The following is a 20,365-nucleotide window of genomic DNA, read 5'->3' as shown; positions in this document are numbered from 1 at the left end:
ATTTGAAGAAATATGTTGTATTTTTCATTTAAATAAAAGTTTATGAATAAAAGTGCCTAAAATTTATTTATACTTTGTAAACAATTAAATTAATAATTTAAAGTTCAAACAAAATGGGACATAAACATTTAGTTCATTCAAAACAAGACATTTCCAAAATTATTTTTGATTTTTCTCTTAAAAAAAAAAGAAGTATTCAAAACATATTTTGGAAATATGCTTTTAGGGAGTCAAAGAATTATAATTTATTAAATTTAATATTTTAGCTCTAAAGGTCTCATTCTGAAACGTTTTTTTCATTTTTCTCAAAATTATAAAAAGTGGACATGTCCTTTTTTGAATAAACACTACTGACTTTTTGAATAAACATAATTGTTCTGGCAGAATTAGAAAATAAAAAATTGTTTATTGCCCGATATGCCATTTATATTTTATAGCATGGCCATATTACCCAAACCTTGTACCAAGGAGCTAGAAGCTCAAAAGATGTAAGGATGGTTCTGAATTTTTAAAAATTCAACTTTACAATAAGCTTTGTGTCAAACAAAGAAGTCTATATTTGGAAAATGTTAAAAATCGTTTGAAGGTTTGAATTTATAATTAGCAGAGCATGATCCTATAATCGGTAAGTTTTCATATTTGCCTGTAATTGATATTTGAAATGTGTTTTACCTAATGCTCTCCGTACAAGATTAAATAAAATAACAGTTTAGTTTAATAAATTGTTTTATTAGGTAATGTAAGTATAATTATTTTAAAGAATACTTTCTAGTTATTTCTTAAATCTTAGTTTAGGTTTTTTAGTTAATAATTTTGAACTCGTATTGTAAGTAATGAATAACGAAATCTTTTTAGCTTAAGATGTTGTCCAAAAATTGTATTGATTAAATACATTACTGTTTTTCCTTTTTTTGCCCTATGCAAATAATAAGTGCACATAAATAAGCGACACGTAAGCCCGTTATTAAGGTTATATTATTGTAAATCCTTGTATTTTAAAATTTCTAGAATTTGTATACTTGCTTGCTTTGACTGTCAGTATTCTTCTAAAATTATTGATCTCTTTTGGCAAAAACAATGAAGAAATTCTAAGTATTGTGGTGCTACCTTTATGTAAACTATTTAGTATCAACAAATATAACCCAACGTCAAATCTAGGTCGCAACACTGATGTAGGTTAATAGATCAAGACCAATTAATATTATTGTTAACGAAATGTATATGTATTTTCTATCTGATCAATATAGTCGATTCTAAACCTGAGACGAGTCTACTTTCTTACATGGCGATCCTGCCAGTCCCGTAAAATGAAAAAATTTAATTTTTTTTTCTTTACCTAAAAGTAACGCGCTATTTCGGTAGAAAAGTGAGAATCCCTATTTTTTAAACTTCGTAAATATGGGAAAATCCGTTTCGAAGGAAAGTGACGTTACAAGTACGGGAGTGGTTAACTCGAACTTTATCGTTGAGGAAGATAAAATGAGCGTCCCTAACGACATCCGCATCGTACTGTACATCATAGCCGTATGCGTAATAATACTGACTGTCCTCAATGTGCGAAAAATGTACCGAAGGAGTCTGAAACGAGATATAGGCAGAAGCATATATCTGAGGGCACCACAGGGACAAAGGACGTCTACGGAGGAGGCCTAAAGCTTACAGCCAGATGTGTAAGAACGAGAATTTAAAAATATATAAGCAGGCGATATCTGGTATGTACCAATATTTGTTTTGTCAACCTTTTGGATCTCGGTTTCTGGGCACAAACTGTTATGGCAGTTTCCACGCAGTTTCCCATTTACTTCCGAGGAATAATAAACGGTAGTATTTTACCAAGTCGCTGACACAAGGACAATTTAATAGTTTCAAAAAAGGTGTAAACGTTAGATTCTATGAGGACATTCACTTAAATGACATTGCAAAGCATTTTAAAGTATACTATTTAGTTTAGCAGAGGTCAGTTTTTTTTTTTCTTAGACAGGCACATATTAGATTAGAGTAGTATTTCGTTACAGGCGTCAAACGACCATATTTTATATGCATTTTTTTTAATTAACATCAAAGAGATAATATACTATTTATTTTATGGGATAGGATCTTATTACTACCGAGTAGTGTTAGTGATATGGTAAATAATAGGTAGCTATTTATTTTCGTATAGAGTAACTAATTAAATTAACATATTTTAGGCTAATGTTAACGAAACAATATAGTTATTTATTTAATTTAAATTAAACATATGGGTTAATTCGAATGAATGAATTTTTAATATAAGACAGAGCAGAATTATTTAAGATTAAATTTTGTCTATGTCAACCGTAAAATTAAGTTTTGAGGACGTTTATGCCAAGCTATCAAACTTGAAAGATGATATTATAAAGGAATCAAAAAGAGTATTAAAGTCACAGGTGCCCAAATCAGAAAGTGTCAGAAACCAGGTCAGGGATAGTTTATTAACATTATATAACGAATTTGTACAAACAGTAGCAGGAATTTATCCAAATTTAAACGAAAATCAATATAACTCTATTAAACCTATTTTTAACACTTCCCGAGATAGAGTTGTTAGATCGTACCAAGTTCTCGCTGTTGATTACAAGGTCCCTATATCGATAGTAAAGGTAATAGACCCCCAAATAAAGGACGAGCTAGTTGAAATAGATCTAACAGACGAAATTACTGACATTAACAATCAACAAACAGATACAGTGACGAACAAGACACAAAATTTGATCACTAAAATGCCTATGAACACGATGGAGTTTTTTAATCTCGCTAGCAAAATCTTGCCTGGCGAATTTGACGGTTCGGGAGATAAGCTAACCTCATTTCTTGATGCGTTAACACTGCTTAAAGCAAATGTTGAAACGCATGAGGTAAATGCTGTGGCTTATGTCAAAACCAAACTGATTGGTAAGGCAAGAGATTTGGTAGGGGACAGCGACACATTGGATCTAATTCATGCGAAAATAAAAAATTCTATAAAACTGGAAAGTTCGCAGTCCGTGTCATCAAAACTTTTAGGGTTAAAGCAACGCCATAACGATGAGAAATACCTCTCTGAAATAGAGGGACTGGCTTAAAAGCTTAAAAGGGCGTATATAGGCGAAGGAGTTCCGGAGCAAGTCGCAGAGACTTATACAACCAATACAACGGTCAAAGCTCTAAGCACCAATGCAGCGTCGGAAAAAGTAAAAATTATCATGGAAGCCGGAAACTTCCAAACCACGCAAGAAGCTCTGGCGAAATTTGTGAATTGCAGCGCTGATAACCCGGCATCCCCCGGCGCATCAGTATTTTACACAAACAGACAAAACTTTAGGGGTAGATCAAGGAATAATTTTCCTAGAAGAGGCCACTACGATCAAAGACCCCCACACAGGCCGAATACCATGCGAAACGACCCCAATACATACCAACACAGTCAGTATGAGAGACATTACAACCAACGAAGGGGTAATAGCGGCTACAATAGTCGACCCAGCTACTTTAGACGGCCAAATAGGTATATTAGAGCGATGGATACGGGGAGTGACCATCAGGAAAACTCACAGGAACCCCAACAAGGTCCTTTGGGGCACTCCTAAAAATTTATAGTATGGACCTAGCACTATCAAATTTTGTAGCAGTCCAAACAGCAATGACAGGATATCAAACAGTTACCTTGCTGGTTGATACTGGAGCGGACGTTTCTATTTTCAAAAGAACGAAAATAGACCCTGAACAAATCGTTGATAGGTCTAACATTTGCAAAATAAAAGGCGTGACTGAAGGCTACACAAACTCTATTGGAACTACAAAAACAAATATTTTTATACAAGACTGTACTTTTACCAGCATGTTTCATATTGTAAGCCACGATTTTCCAATTCCAGCCGATGGAATTTTAGGGCGAGATTTTATCACAAAATACCAATGTCTACTGGACTATAGTAATTGGACCATGATGGTAAAAAGCAGAAGAGGCGATATTTTTATACCAATTTTAAATAGTCCGGAGGAAGATGTTTTAATAATACTACCTAGGTGCAAAGTGGCAAGAAAACTAAACTCGCTAAAAAATCTTAAAACCGACGCAGTCATTGTAAATAAAGAGATCGCTTCAGGAGTTTTTGTCGCCGGATCTATAGTGTCCAGTCAGAGCCCATTTATAAGGATTTTAAATACAAATTTTGATAGTGTAACCTTAAAAAACCCCAAAATAAGTCATTCAGATTTAACCAACTACAACATTCTTTGTGTTCAAAACAAAAATATTACAACTCAGCAAAACAGAAACGATCTATTATTAAGAGAATTAAATACACAAGGTATAGCGGAATATTTACAAAATGATGTGATTAATTTATGCCAAGAGTACTGTGATATTTTTGCACTAGAATCAAATTTACTGACAACTAATAATTTTTACGAACAAAAACTAAGACTTACTGATGACTCCCCAGTTTACATAAAAAATTACAGGACACCGTACTCACAGACAGACGAAGTTAAGGCGCAGGTAAATAAAATGCTTAAAGACAATATTATTGAGCCATCGTATGCTGAATATAATAGCCCAATATTATTGGTTCCTAAAAAATCCAAAGACGGTGAGAAAAAATGGCGTCTGGTAGTCGATTTTCGCCAGATTAACAGAAAACTTTGTGCTGATAAATTTCCGATTAAGTCAATTTCTGAAATTTTAGATCAATTGGGAAGAGCCAAATATTTTTCTACATTAGATCTTAAATCGGGATTTCATCAAATACCCTTGGAAGAAAATTCCAGAGATATAACAACTTTTAGCACAAATCAAGGTTCTTATAGATTTACTAGGCTGCCATTCGGTTTGAAAGTTAGTCGAAATAGTTTTCAGCGAATGATGAGTATCGCTTTTGCGGGAATAACCCCCGAAAAGGCATTTTTATATATGGATGACCTAATTGTTATTGGATGCTCAGTAGGTCACCACCTTGAAAATCTAAAAAGTGTGTTTAGTACCTGTCGTAAATTTAATCTAAAATTAAACCCAAACAAATGTGCATTTTTCCTAAACAATTGTTGTTACGTTGGTCATCAAATACGCGCGGATGGTATTTTACCTGACGAATCGAAATATGAGGCAATTCGTAAATATCCAATTCCAACAAACGGCGATGACGTTAGGCGGTTTACTAGTTTCTGTAATTATTATAGAAGGTTTATACGAAATTTCGCAGAAATTGCTAAACCACTAACTAAGCTAACAAAAAAAAATGCACCATTTGTATGGACCAAAGAATGCCAAGATTCGTTTAACAGGCTGAAGCATATGCTTATTGATCCGCAAATATTACAACACCCAGATTTTTCAAAGCCTTTTATCTTGACAACCGACGCGTCAAAAGAGGCTTGCGGTGCAGTTCTATCTCAAAAATCAAATGGTCAAGATCTGCCTATAGCATATGCGTCAAGAAGTTTCACAAAAGAAGAAACTAATAAATCTGTCATAGAAAAGGAATTAGCAGCCATACATTGGGGCATTAATCACTTTAGACCTTATTTATATGGCACACATTTTTTAGTTAAATCAGATCATAGACCCCTAGTTTATCTCTTTGCAATGAAAAATCCTTCTTCAAAGCTAATGCGCATGAGATTAGATTTAGAGGAATATGATTTTGAAATCGAATACATAAAAGGTAAGGATAACGTCGTAGCTGACGCGTTATCTAGAATTAATATGCAAGATCTTAAGAATATGACGTCAGAGTCTAAGCAAATTTTGGCAATAACTAGGTCTATGTCTAGAAAACAACAGGGAACATTCGTGTCCCAAAATAATTTAAAAACGCGTTCTCTCGAATCAGGTAAAGACTTAAATATAATACAAACAAATGATAACTACGATTTAATTAAAATTCCTAGTATAAAATTTATTATTAAGCCAGATTATTTACGAATAATTTTGGAAAATCACGGTAAAAATAAAATCAGCGCTGAAAGCAAAATGAATTTCACCAATGGCAATTTTTCTTTAGGGAAAATATTGTCTCAGCTTCGTATAATGGCTAGTGAAAACAATTTGCAAAAATTAAAATTAAGATTAAATGATGAAATATTTAGTACGTGCACGTTTGAAGATTTTAAATTACTAGGACAAGACTATTTACACAATTTAAAAATATTTTTATACCACGACCCAAAACTTATAATAGACAAGGATGAAAAACAAAAACTTATTCAGAAGTATCATGATGACCCAATTTGCGGCGGTCACTGCGGTCAAAAGAGACTTTTGAAAAAACTAAGAACCAAATTTCGTTGGAAAAAGATGTCACGTGATGTTGCAAACTATGTAAAAACTTGTAAAAAATGCCAGGTAAACAAAAGCAAAATTAATCATCAGGAACCCATGGTCATTACGCCAACACCGCAACGAGCTTTCGATATTGTATGCATAGACACTATTGGCCCGTTTACAAAAAGCGATAACAATAATGTTTATGCCGTAACCATGCAATGCGAATTAACGAAATATCTTATCATCGCGCCTATACAAAATAAAGAAGCATTAACAGTAGCCAAGGCAATAGTAGATAACTTTATTTTGGTATATGGACCGATGAAAGAGATTCGTATTGACCTAGGGACTGAATTTAAGAATGAGGTTTTAGAAAAAGATACCAATCTACTACAAATAAATCACAAATTTTCGACAGCCTACCACCACCAAAGCATCGGAGGTTGTGAGCGAAATCATAGAATTTTAAATGACTATTTAAGGTCGTACATTAATGATTGGACTTGGACAGATTGGGACAAGTATATTAAATATTTTTCATTTTGCTTTAATACAACCCCAGGAGTTTTGCGTGATTATACGCCTTTTGAGCTAGTTTTTGGAAGAAATCCTGAGTTTACTTCTGACTTGACAAACAATATTGACCCAATTTACAATATTGATGCCTTTTATCAAGAAGTTCGTCATAAACTTCAAATTTCTTTACAGCGAGCGAGAGATTTTGTAATCAGAGCGAAAGATAAGCGCAAGTTAGAGTACGATAGAACTTCTCAAAGCCTTAGTCTACACCCAGGTGACTTTGTAGTCATTAAAAAAGAAAATCGGACGAAGTTTGATCCTTGGTTTAACGGCCCTTTTGTAGTTATAAGTACAAGTGGGGTAAATTGTACAGTGAAAAGTGAAAAAGGGAAAGTAATTACTGTGCATAAAAACAGAGTACACAAATACTGTGCTAGTGAAAATTGACGTATTATGTATGTATATAAATCTAATGTCGCGACAAATTAAACAGAATTAGTATAGTAATATTATATGTTGACATATACTCACACATTGTAAATAACTTATTCGCAAACATTATTTTATAAAAGTATTTATCGTAGTAGTGTGACGTATAAGTGTAAGGATAATTATGGTTTCTCGAAACTGTATCGAGCTTTAAAAAGGACGCGCTTCGTGACATTTGATTCAGTTTTAATTGTTTTGAAACAATTAAACGATAGTCAAGGCGAGTTAGGTTAAGGTTTTTGACGTTGCTAATAAAAGAGTATTCCCGAATTTCGTAACAATATTTTTTGAATTAAAAAAAAATGTAATTTTTTGCATAAGCAAATAAATGATTCCATATTTAAATAGCAACAAAGCTGAAAAATGGCTGATAAGCAGCTGTATGATGTTGATCCACTTTATCGCAATTAAAATATCTAGTATTGTGGGAGTGATCACATATATTAAATAGCCCTTTTAGGTGATTTCCCAATATTGATTATGCAATGAATGAAACAGTATAAATGATATTTTCGCCTATTTTCCATATTTAGATCAGAGTGAAGTTAAAAAAAGGGTTATGCGATTTCTGTATGAGATTCCATATGAATAACACCTTATTCAGGAATTTTGCAGTTTTTGAATAGAATATAAAACTGAAAAACTCGAATTTATAATTATAATATAGTAATTTCATTATAATATTATAATTTTTCATTAATATATTATAAGCTACATCGCAATAGTTAATCAAAGATAGTACTAAAGTATTACATAAGAAGTATTTAGTTTTGGCGGGAATGTGACGTTTTATATTATGTAGACACTTTAGACACATAGAAGCCATGCTCAATTTTTATTTGTATGGGCTAAAAAGCTTAAGCTACTATCAATAATTAATTCTAAATTTTAAGCTTCATTCACTACTGGTATATTAGTATTTTGGATCTAAGAGTATAGTTATTCTTTGATATTTCGCCTCGAATTTTTTTGGATCCTATTATAAAAGCACATTTGATAGGTACCAAATCTAGTTAGTTTATTCACATATTAGAACATACTAAATATATGAAGAATCCTCAAAATTTGTGTTATATGTGTGTGGAGCTACTTAAAAATTCAATGTTGCAATCACCAACAAGAACAACCTTATTATAGCAAGGCACACTCATAGTTAAAAATTGTTCAAAAAAATCGTAAAATAAATTCAAAAATAAAATGAGTGGAGGGAAGACAATACAGATGTACCAATAAAATGCTCTGCTTATGAATTCTTAGGTACTTGACATAAATGAATTCGTATGTCTTAGTAAAAATGCCAATGTCCACTATTTGGACAAGGTCAGATTTTACAAAAATGGCAAGACCGCCTCCCCTACCTTCTTGTCGATGCCTTCTAAGAAAATTATAGCCATTTATTCTATACGTACTTCAACAATGCTTAGAAGAGAGCCATTTTTCCAATGACGCTATATGAAATTTGAAACCGTAAATATAGTTCATTGATTCGTCAAACCCTGTATTTAGGGATCGAATATTAAGATGTGCTACGATAATAAATGATCGTCGGTGCCTGAAGCATCATTAAAGTGAGCCATAGTTAAAAAGAAAAGGAATCCACGCGTTCCTACCCCAGTCGCTTAAAAGCGCTAAAGCCAATGCCCAAAATCCCACATACTTCTTAAAAATAAAACTATACAAACAAAAACAAAAGAATGCATTAAATTAAAGAAAAGATTGTAGTGGTAAAAATGGATAATTCGCATCTCATGATAATTATACTATATGATATTTTATACATGATGGTTATCATACACATGTGATTGATTATACATATGATTATTCTATCTGATGTGTTTTGTAACATAATAAGTAAATGCAAAAAAGCAAAATACCAACAATACACTCGTAATATCCTGCCTGCAATAAAATATCAATATGTCCAAAAATAATTATTATAAAGTATGAAAAGAAATTATACTAATTTATTGCCAATCAAAAAAGTAAAAATAAAAATGTGGTAATGGTAAACAGTAAATAGATATTGCCAGTTATATTAAGTTCAAACATAAGAAAACTAGATATTTGCGAATAAAACTATTAAATAAGATAAACAAAAAATAATTCCAATGTAAATACTAGTCACAAATAAATTTTAAAAGTAGCTCAAAAATGCACATCAGAAACATTATCCTCTGAATCACTAATAGATATTTCATAAAGGAATTTGGGAAATTCTTGCGTTATGTAATATGTCAAGGGGATCGTCCTTAAAGGACCAATAAAACAACCATGTCTTTGTGTAATGTGAAAAGCTGAACTGATTTATTAAAAGGAATTATTATATTGATACCACCATATTTCTATAACACAATTACCCAAGTTAAATAGTACCTACGTTAGCAAAACTCGCCTAGAAACCAATGAACTACTAATTATTACTGACTACAGCTAAAATACTAATTTCCACATTAACCAATACATTAATTACCAAATATTCTTATTTATATATTACAGTTACTTTGAAAGAGAGTCCTCTTAAACTTTCGCCCCATTACTAAAAACGAACACACGATTCTCTATGGACTCACATGCACTTTTAAAGTGAATACGAGTTTTTTTAAAATAAGTTGAGGTTGTCAGCAGTAAGAAGTTCGGCTGTTTACTGACATGATCCCTTAAGTCGTTTTTTAGATACTTTTTCACAAAGCTAACGATGTACAAATGACAATACCAGTGGTATAGATTTTACTACGGAAGAGATTTTCGTACCAGCCGCTGGCAGTAATTTACATCCGATTTGTTTATTTGAACGCCGGACTAAGTTGACAATATTTGCAGTATGAAGTCGGAAATATCTTGCGTATTTTCGGCGAAAAAGTATGAAATTATGATGTGCGGATGTCTGTTACCTTGATGAGTCAATCCTTGTTGATCCACTTCCCTATTAAGAATTTGCTAATATTGTTTAAGAGACGTTTTTAAAGCACAAAGTTTATGTTCTAACTTAGTAAACTCAGACAATTTTTTAGAGGTCTTATTATTTGATACTTATCATTCAGTTTAGTTTTAAGCGTAGAAAGATTTTTCCATGTCTTCGATGCTCGCACTAAGGGACTTAATAAAAGTACTGATGCTTTCGGGTTTTAGAGAGGAATTACTTTGTTTATTTCTTCTACTCATGGCCAACACTAACTAGAAACACTTTTAGATAAATTATACAGTGTGTCCCAGGATGAGCGAATTTATACGTAAAAATTAATTACAAAAAGTTTTGGGGTTGAAATTTGATCATTTGGCATTCAGCCCTGCTTGACTAAAAAATTAAATTTAGCATAATTTTATTTTTTTTAAATCAAGCATACTTTGATACGAGGATTTTTTAAATTTTATGAGTAGGTAAAGTAGTATTTCTAGAGAAAATATAAAAAAAATTTATAAAAAAAAGTTATTTAGAATGCAAAATTATGCCCGAATATCGATTTCATAACGAATCTAATAGTTAAATCACTGATCTAAGAGTTACAAAGCATCCTCAAAAATATGTTTGTAATAAAATGTACATAGTACGTCTTCTTATAACTACTTACTGTCTACTAACAAAAAATGTTATTTTATTAATTTTTTTAAATTTATTCAATGGAGCTACTTCCATTATCGAAACATTTTTCAATATCTTTCCTAAGCATTTTTAAAGTTTAAAGAAGCATTTTACAGATTACTAATTTCTTCAATGGAAATTGAATTACAAGCATCTCTAATTCTTTGTTTTAGTAATTCCCTGCATTTGGTAATGGCTCGGAATAAACAATTTGATTGAGCCGGCATCATAAATATGAATGAGAAATAGTTAAATCACGTGACTTTGGCGGCCACTCAATTGGGCCGCGTGTTTTAATCCATTGGTTTGGAAAAGTTCTATTCAACCATTCTGCTACTCGAATAGTAAAGTGCGCTGGACAGCCGTCGTGTTGAAAATAAAGTTTTATTCTTTGATCAACTGGTAAAGGTTCTAAGCATTCTTCAAAAAATTTTTCAAAAATTTGAAGCTACGTTTCTTGATTAAGAGATCCTTCAATAAAGTTTGGTTCAATAATACCTAAATGGTAAGATAAGGCGCACCTAACGTTGACATTTTAAAAATATTGCCTCTTGCCATGGATTACAAAGTTTGGCGTTTCATTGGACCAAAACCGACAATTTTGGGATGAAATTACATGTGGAATTACATGTAGATGTGGGATGAAATTCGTTAAAGTAGATTCGTCCAAGAATATTAAGTTTTTATGAAAATCCCTATGCTCTAAAATTTTATCGCCTAACCAAGCAGAAAATAATAAACGGCGCGATTCATCCCCCTCTTCTAAAGTATGCAAGTGCCTTGGTTTGAATGCTTTAATATGGTTGGCATGATAAATTCTTTGTAATTCAGATTTGCTTATGTTTAGCACCGCCGACCTAGCTCTCAATGACATCCGAGGGTTCTAAGCAATTAACTCCTAAGTAAAGATTATAGCAGCATCGTGGTCATCGTATCTCTTTTTCTGCTTTTTTTTCTTCTAAATACTACCACTGGCCTCAAAAAGTTTAATTAGTCGTCTCGGCAAAGATATTGTTACTTCGACTTGTGGATATTTTTCACTTAAAAGATTCAAAACGGACTTTAACGACATATTATTTCCACTACCATACGATTGCACAATGAAAATTTTCTGCTCCAAATTTTATTGCATTCTAAACACATTTTATCATAAACTTTTTTTAAATCTTGCCTAGAAATATTACTTTACATACATATAAAACTAAAATTATGGTATCATGTACGTATCATGGGCTTGATTTATAAAAAAATAAAATATGCTAAATTTTATTTTTTAATCAAGCCGGGCTAAATGCCAAACGGTCAAATTTTAACCCCAAAACTTTTTGTCATTTTTACGTATAAATTCGCTCATCCTGGGATACACTATATATCTGATAATGCGGGGGAATGTACGAGACCGAGACAGTGTTCACCCATGCGCACAAACTCAATGTTAATTATTTTATTCTATTTTATGGTAACAATGTTGGATGAAAAATATATTTTTCTTAGAATTTTAACACCATCTACTTATTATAGATAAGAACGATGTTAGGACTGCTTGTTTTTAAATTTTTTTATTAGTCTATAAAAGACATTCAAAATACATTTCTTGAGTTCTATAGACCTATCTTAAAATACTGAGAACTCAAATAACTCTTTTACTGAAGCAGCTATTTTTGAAAACCTATACTATTTGGCAACTAATATTAATTTGGGATTAATAAATAAAAGTTTCAATGTATTTAAATTGTCCTGCTTTTAGTAAGACAGCAGTAAGATGTGAATTTTATAAGAACCTTATAAACCAGGATCTATTTGTGTATCAGCAAAAATAAACATGATGTTTAGGAGATACGTCTACATTGTTATGGTTTGAAAAAAGTTTGCTTTACTAGAGGGCAAAAAATTATTTGTTTTGGTAAATTACATGATATATACATAAATCATTTGCGGTTTCGTAATAATTTAGATAAATTCTTCGTGTAGGTAAATCATACAAAGAATAAATTATCAGGTATTTTTTATGAATAAAAACATGTTAAGAAGAATTCAATTTGAAGGTAGCCGATTATAGGTATAGGAGAAATTTGTTTCTGAATTTTTAAATCAAGGAAATTTATATTGCCTTATAGTGAAAATATTTTTATTTGTTTATCATTAACATTACTGGTTTTTATGGTATGACAAAATATTTAATTTAAGAAATTTAATTCATGAAATACTTACACTTATTAGTTGAATTGCAACTGACGCAACATTCAAAGAATTAAGCAAAAAATCCATAAAAACAACGTATCTTATTGATCCATTTAAATCTTCTACAAACCTAAAATAAAATACCAAATTCTGAGTATATTGTTTTTACTATATAAAATGTATACTTACGCTAATAATGATATATGACTATAAATTAGATTTCTTAGTTCAGTTCGAAACTCGGTGGTGGATATAGGGTTTTCTTTTAACTTTCCAATTTTAATTGTAATAGATTTAAATTGTAATATGACAAAAAATAATAAAACAATAAAAATCATGTGACTGACGCTATAAAATATAATTCCTATAGTTGCAAATATTATATTTAACAGAGCAGTAAATAATTTATGGTCATTTTCAAAAAATGGTAACCATATTGGATAAACGAATGATGTCTCAAGTTGCTCTTTGACTGATTTACTCTTAGCATTATTCTCATTTGGCCAATTTATGAAACCAGCTATGAAGATTGACACCATAGCAAAAAAGACATTGAGAAATAATCCATATGAAATTCTTTGACAAATTTGTATACTTTGTTGATGTATATTTTTTATATTGTCATCCTCGTACAACAAAATTTCTTTTTCCTTTTGAATAACTGTATCAAACATATTAGGCACCTTATTCCATTGGTATATAATTATTTTGCTAAAGATTCCAACACTTATTTCTATTATAGATATAACTGACCAAATTACTTGTACATCTGATTGAATAGATATTAGCTGGAAAAGTTTACCAAATAGAAGAACTATAAAAATTACAAAAATACCTTGAAGTATCAGAGAATACCAATAATAAAAGATATTTAATGGGATACTTGATTTTTTACGGGGAAAAACCCACATACCCGCCAAAATCATAAAATACTTCACTGGGTTTATTAGTTCTTTATCGTCAATCATTTTATTTCACAACTTTTCTCTTTGACAGTCATAGAAGTATTAGATATTTTTGTTTTCAATAATAAATCATAGTGGACATGACCTAATTTATATCTATCCAGTAAGACACTCCCAATTTAGTAACTGTTGATTAAATAGTAATATAGAAACAAACTCACCTGCTTTAAAATATAATTGCCGAACTCAATATCTTTTATTAAATTCATACCTTCAATTAAAATGATAAAAAATTCTGGCATACAACTTTCTGTAGTAGTATGACGTTTGGCTTATATATTCTGGATCTGCTTAGCTGATTTTAGTTTTAAACTTATATAAAATTAAATTTTAACACTTAAAATATTTTAGTTTTCGTCTTGTTTCTTAACTCAGGGACTCACAATAAACTTTATATTTATTAACATATTTTAACATGATTAATATTACGAGTATTTTACTATAATATTAACAATTCAGGGCTATGTCAATTTTCTACATTATAAAAAAATAATTGACTAGAAATTTTTGTGAATAATTCAAAATAATTCAATAATTTTTAAACAAATGGCATGTAAGTTATTATAAATTAAAGCACACAAATAATAATTTATTATAAAATAAACTCCATATTTCTAATCTTTATAATTTTTAATTTAGTTATTGTTAACTATGGTAGCAAGGCTATTTTTTTTACTGTAAGTACAAGAAGGTCAATTTTAACCAGAGTTATTTAAGCTTTATCTTTTCTGATCAATTTATTATATTTTTCTATAAAAATTTTCAGATTACTATTTCAAGTTAATGAATCATGGTTCTAATTAATTAATAGATTAATTAATAGTTTGGTGTAAAAAATATTTCCATAGTTTTCCATATAGTATGGGTTACTTTTAGAACTGCGTCATACTGACGCAGTTCATTAAAATATTGTATTACTTGATTTTCAGATAAAAAGAAAATATAATTACTTTCAGTATTATTATTATTATTATTATTATTATTATTATTATTATATTTTATGATCTCTGTACCAAGATTTCTCCAAAAAACATATTATGTTAATATATTGTATACATTTTAAAGTTGACATATTGTTTTACATGCTTTTATATTTTTGCAGTCACTCTGTATGTTTATATACCATAAAGCAAGGTCAAGGTAAAATATTGTCCTAAGCAACCGAAGAATTACTATAAACCTATACAATAAAATTATAAATAAAATATAAGTAGTTGGCATTTTAAATTTTAGTACTTCTTGACTTGTTAATAGCATAATTATACTGTAGATTAGAAATATATAGAGTAATAAAATCGAGAATTCGAATTTAGCTAAGTAATTCATCATTCATAGGCGTACGTAAAATTTATAATCTTTATTAAACTAAGTGATCCTTTGGAACCTCCAAAGTCTTTTTATCACAATGAGGCTTTATAACATATATAATACTATAATTATAGTAAACTTGATAATTTACTAACCTATCATGTATGAAATAAACTGTCAGAGATGATGTTATTCTCATCAAGTTCATTCAAAACCACTTTTAAAAATAAATCTTAGTAGTAGGAACTTTGCAATAAACACGCATGGTTATAATGGACTAACCTATTTTTATGATTTGGTAGGCTGGACTAAGAGTAAAATCGATGACTTCTAAAGGGAAGCTATTAGCAAAGGCTAAAAAACATTATCACCTGAAATACATTGACCAGTATCAAGCTTTAGTTCTCCGGATTCAAATCCATCATAGTGCCAAACACAAGTAAACAAAAATTGGATTAATAAAAAAGAAAAACCATTACATGAAAGACACGTCAATGAGATTCGCTAGAAGTACTTCGACACCGCACCTTCGAACTACTGGTTGACCTGACGTAACTTTTCCTGACACCAGATATTTTTAGTGAATTTAACAAATTTCATGTGAAAAATTGAAGAATATATAATATCACAGGAGGTTGTTAGATGTTTGCACCACAGAATATAAAGAACAAAGTGATGGGAAATAAATTAATATAAGAAGAAAAGTGCAGAATGTTCCAATCATTATATTAAAAAAAGCCATAAATCGGAGAACTTTTAATCGAAAACATTAAGCACTGCAATTAAACTAAAATATTTACAAATCAATTAAAACAGCTACAATGTCAAATATAACCTATTTAACATTAAGTTCGTTATTAAGGTATATGTACCTTATTGTAAGGAAAGGCTTCCTCAGCTAAATGCTGGTGATATTTTCAACAAGTTATTGTTTCCCTATATCTAAGTGGGAATATGATGCTGTTTGGCATGAAATTTGGATGACTTATATCAAATCTCATTTGCTATCCCAGTGGTATTATACCCAGTAAATTAAAATTCAATAATTTATATAGCATATGGTGGTACCTACATGGACTTCCATTAATTCGACATAACAAATATAATATTTTACATTAAAAATTTAGAAGTAAACATTTTACTAACCATATTTAGTTACTAGCCTTTAAGTAATTTTTTTAGGTATTTTAAATTCAATGCATAACGGCCTACGTAGAATAGTAACTATAAAAGAGTATAAACTTCTATGGTGGAAAAATATATGATCTGGTTATAGATAAAATGCACTCCATCCCCTCTATGAAAAGTAAATTTTTAAGAACGATACGGGTGAGTCAGCATTTTAAGACCAAAACTTGCAGTACTAAGTTTTTAGGTAGAGGGTCCTGTGTATTAAGTTACAGGTTCCCCTAGCTAGCAAAGGACAAAGCATAATACCGATTATGAGTTCTGCAATAAGGAAATTTTGAAGCGACGCAAATCAATCTGCTGCAAACAACCAAAACTGGTAGCCCATGAAATGAATTTGGATATTCTTATTAATGGCTACTAATATGTTTATATTGGATTTCTGTAACAGCAATATTAAAATGCTCAATTAAACCAACAGAATATATTGGTATTGTTCCTATGCACAAATCCAAATTGCTAAAATACCAAGCCAAAATATGTCCAATGATATTATAAGAAGAAAGCAGTTTAGAGCCAAGCCCCCAATTTAATTAAAAGAGAAAATCAAAAAGCTATTTTGCAAAAGTACAAACTACGTACTACAAAAAATGCTACCAAAAAAAATTAAACTTTTTATTACTAGTCAAAAATATTTGTACAGAAAACCGAACATTATTTGTGAGACCCTAATAATACTCAATTAATTAATAATTGGTCAAGTATCTGTAACAAACCGACACTATATGAAGGAAATGCAGAATGAATAATATAACAATTATTTGTAAACATACCAATAATTGAAGACTCCTGGCATCGACCTTAAGCAGAACTTCTGGCTCAAGAGGTTCTAAGTTCTTCGTAAAATAATTTAAGCATCTTTTTGGTCTCATGCTTGATGCTACTTATCTGTTACCTAATAAAACAGATTCAGAAAATTCCAATAAACTAAGACCAATTATTTCTCTTTGTAGATAATTACATGTAGGTACTAATAACATATTGATAGAAAAACAAAGTGCTTTAAAGGAAAACAACAGGCATCCTTCGATTAGCTTAAAATAACCAACCTGAAATCTACATTGCTATTGGCCGTAAAAAAGGCATTTAATAGTGTTCAGGGCTTATAGATATTTTGCCTACCCATAAAATGAATCTAATCTATCTATGGCGTATAAAGCTACATATACAAAACGATGATCAGTTATACCTCTATAAAAGAGGCATATTTTAGGTTAGCATCTTAAACCCTCTTTGGTTTTGTGTAGGTCTGAATCATCTATCCAACATTCTTTTTTAATTCGAAGCACGGCTTTTAATTGAACGGAAATAGAAATATTTTATACATATGTCTCGTATATTCTATTAAAGTTTAAGCCGAAATCCAAGCAGTAGCTTGACAGGTTAATTTAAATAACCCATAATTCATTAAGCAATACCGATAACTACAAAACGAACAAGTTAAAGAAAAACGAAAAGATAAATATTTTTAGAAGCGCACAACTTAACTCAAATAATTGTCACATCACTGATAACCTTTCCTATACCGGTTATCACATATTCCTTTAATATACTGTCCACCAGATTTCAATGCATGGAGATTGATTTTAACCTCTTATACTCAAAATCTAAATTTATTTCTGTTACTACTGGGATTCCTCAGGGATCTCTATTAGGACCCTTATTATTCTCGATATACGCAGCTGATATAAAAAATACTATATCTTATAAAAAACTACAACAATACGCAGTTGATTCTCAGATTTATACATCATTCTCATTAAACTCCTTACTACACTCACAAGGGGCCATTCAAAATTTACTTAGAGAAGTGAGATTACTATGAGTATTTAAACAATTAATGCAAGTAATGCTAATGTCATTAATAAACACCTGGGATCAGTCTATTTTAAACAAGATGGCTATCCTGCTCATAATGCGGTTAGAGTAAAAGAATTTTTAACAAATACTTTTCCTAACCACCTTATTAGTAGGACTGCGAAAGTTAAATGGCCTCCAAGATCTTCTGCTTTGTCACCCAATGACTTTTATTTTTAGGGTTATCTTAAGAAGACTATTTATAAACAGCATAATAGTAAGCCAACAAATTTAGAGGAGTTGAGCAACAAAATTGTTGAATCTGCAAATTCAATTTTACCTCAAATTCTTTTGGAAGTAAGAAACAGCATTTACGAGAGGCTAACCTTTTGTTTAAATAAGAAAGAGGTCTTTTTGAGTCTTTTATTTAAAGAATTATTTTTAAAATTTATAATTTTCTGTTTTTTTTTAATAATATTTACATTCTATTTTTATTAGAGTTTATATAGAATTGAAATCGATAAAGTGGAAAATATTTAATACTAGATAGCGTCGTAACCACCTTGTCACCTATCACATTATTGACAAATCCAAAGATGAAGTGGAAACTGTCAACTTGTTCACCCTGGACTGTTTAATGTAAATAAATCGTTAACCGTTTAATAAACATGTTAGCTTCTCATCTATTAATTAGATAGGTAAATTTTCAAGAAACTTACGTCATAACGGATTTAGAATGGAACGCGGAACGAGTGCATTAAGGAAAGATATATCGGACCAGTGCAAGGGGGTTGTTCATAGCTATCCGAACTACGTCAAGAACACAATTTTTTCACTAACGATAAATATATATATCGACTAAATTTTTAGTGATCAGACGGCACAAATGTCTCCTATGGACAAAGGGTTCCTCTTTTTGAAAATATAAATGTCTTTTTAAAATTAATTCCTTAAAAATAATGTATAGGATGATGCAAATGTCATAAAAGTAGACGGACATAGGACATAATACTAATACAAGTGTTTGAAAAATGTATTTTGCATATCCAAATAATTATGAAAGAAAAAAATTGTTGGACGTCTCTCAGATAGCTTAGAAATACATTTAAAATATCTTAAAGATATTCTATTTACTGCATGAATATCTTAAAGGACTTTTTTGCAACAAAATGCAATGTTGCAAGAATTTATACAAAAAAAAGGTATGACAAATATAGTTTTCGTAACTTTAATAAATATCTATAACTCGATGATAAGAATGTTAAGAAAATATATTCTTAAATTCTAATACCTACTTATTACGTATATTACATAATTTATTATATGTAACACAATTTAATTCCGACTTAAATAATTTACATTTATATACCAAGGTTCATAATTTGAAACTAAACCCTTCAAAATCATGTCTCTTTTTTCTATGATTCAGTAGAAAGCACAAAGAACATGTTTCTTAAAACTTTGTGGTTAAAATAGAAAATACAATAATAGATAATACCTGCGGTTAATGAAGCAAAGAATTTGGGTGTTATTTTTAAAAATTCTTAATATTTTAACTACATGAACAAAAAAATTGCCACTGCTTTATGCGATTAAAACATTTAAATAATCTAAAGCGTCACTTACCGAGTGAAACCAAGTAATTTTTGTGCAACTCTAATATTATCATTTTGTGTTGATTATGTTGATGTAATAATGTAATAACATCTGCAATTTCATCTTCTATTTAAAAAGTGCATAATTTCTGTATGCGTTTTTCCTTTAATATTTGCTATAGAAGTCATATTACCCTACATCATTTAGTTAAGTTGCAGTTTATTTGTGGAAAAATTTGTCTCATCTTGTTAAAAAGTATTTTTTTAAGTATTAGAAATATATAAAAAGTATGCTTATGCAGGCACAGTATGATGCCTAATAAGTAAATATTTTTTATTTATATTTATAAATATATTTATATATATTGAACGTGTTTCCTCTCCTATGCTTCCCTGATTTAGTCGTCGCCTGTCCCTCCCCTCTGTACATAAATGTAAATAAATAGTTTTTTTTTAATCTCAAGATTTCATGAATCAA

The 20,365-nt window shown here is 30.3% G+C and overlaps 1 protein-coding gene across 1 annotated transcript in view; it reads right to left on the bottom strand.

The window, feature by feature from the left end:
* The window catches only part of LOC126742637 (odorant receptor 49b-like), a 60,272-nt gene extending 46,258 nt beyond the window's left edge, over positions 1-14,014 (bottom strand). Inside the window, exons 1-2 of the mRNA XM_050449370.1 lie at positions 13,224-14,014; positions 13,065-13,164 (exon numbers count right to left, since the gene is read on the bottom strand). Coding sequence (XP_050305327.1) covers positions 13,065-13,164; positions 13,224-14,002 — 879 coding nt within the window. The 5' untranslated portion in view covers positions 14,003-14,014. The remainder of the gene's footprint in view (positions 1-13,064; positions 13,165-13,223) is intronic.
* Positions 14,015-20,365: the final 6,351 nt, after the last annotated feature.

Source organism: Anthonomus grandis, chromosome 12 (assembly GCF_022605725.1).
Source record: "Anthonomus grandis grandis chromosome 12, icAntGran1.3, whole genome shotgun sequence".
In the NCBI taxonomy this organism is placed as follows: Eukaryota; Metazoa; Arthropoda; class Insecta; order Coleoptera; family Curculionidae; genus Anthonomus; species Anthonomus grandis.
This window is presented reverse-complemented; position numbering and strand designations above follow the sequence as displayed.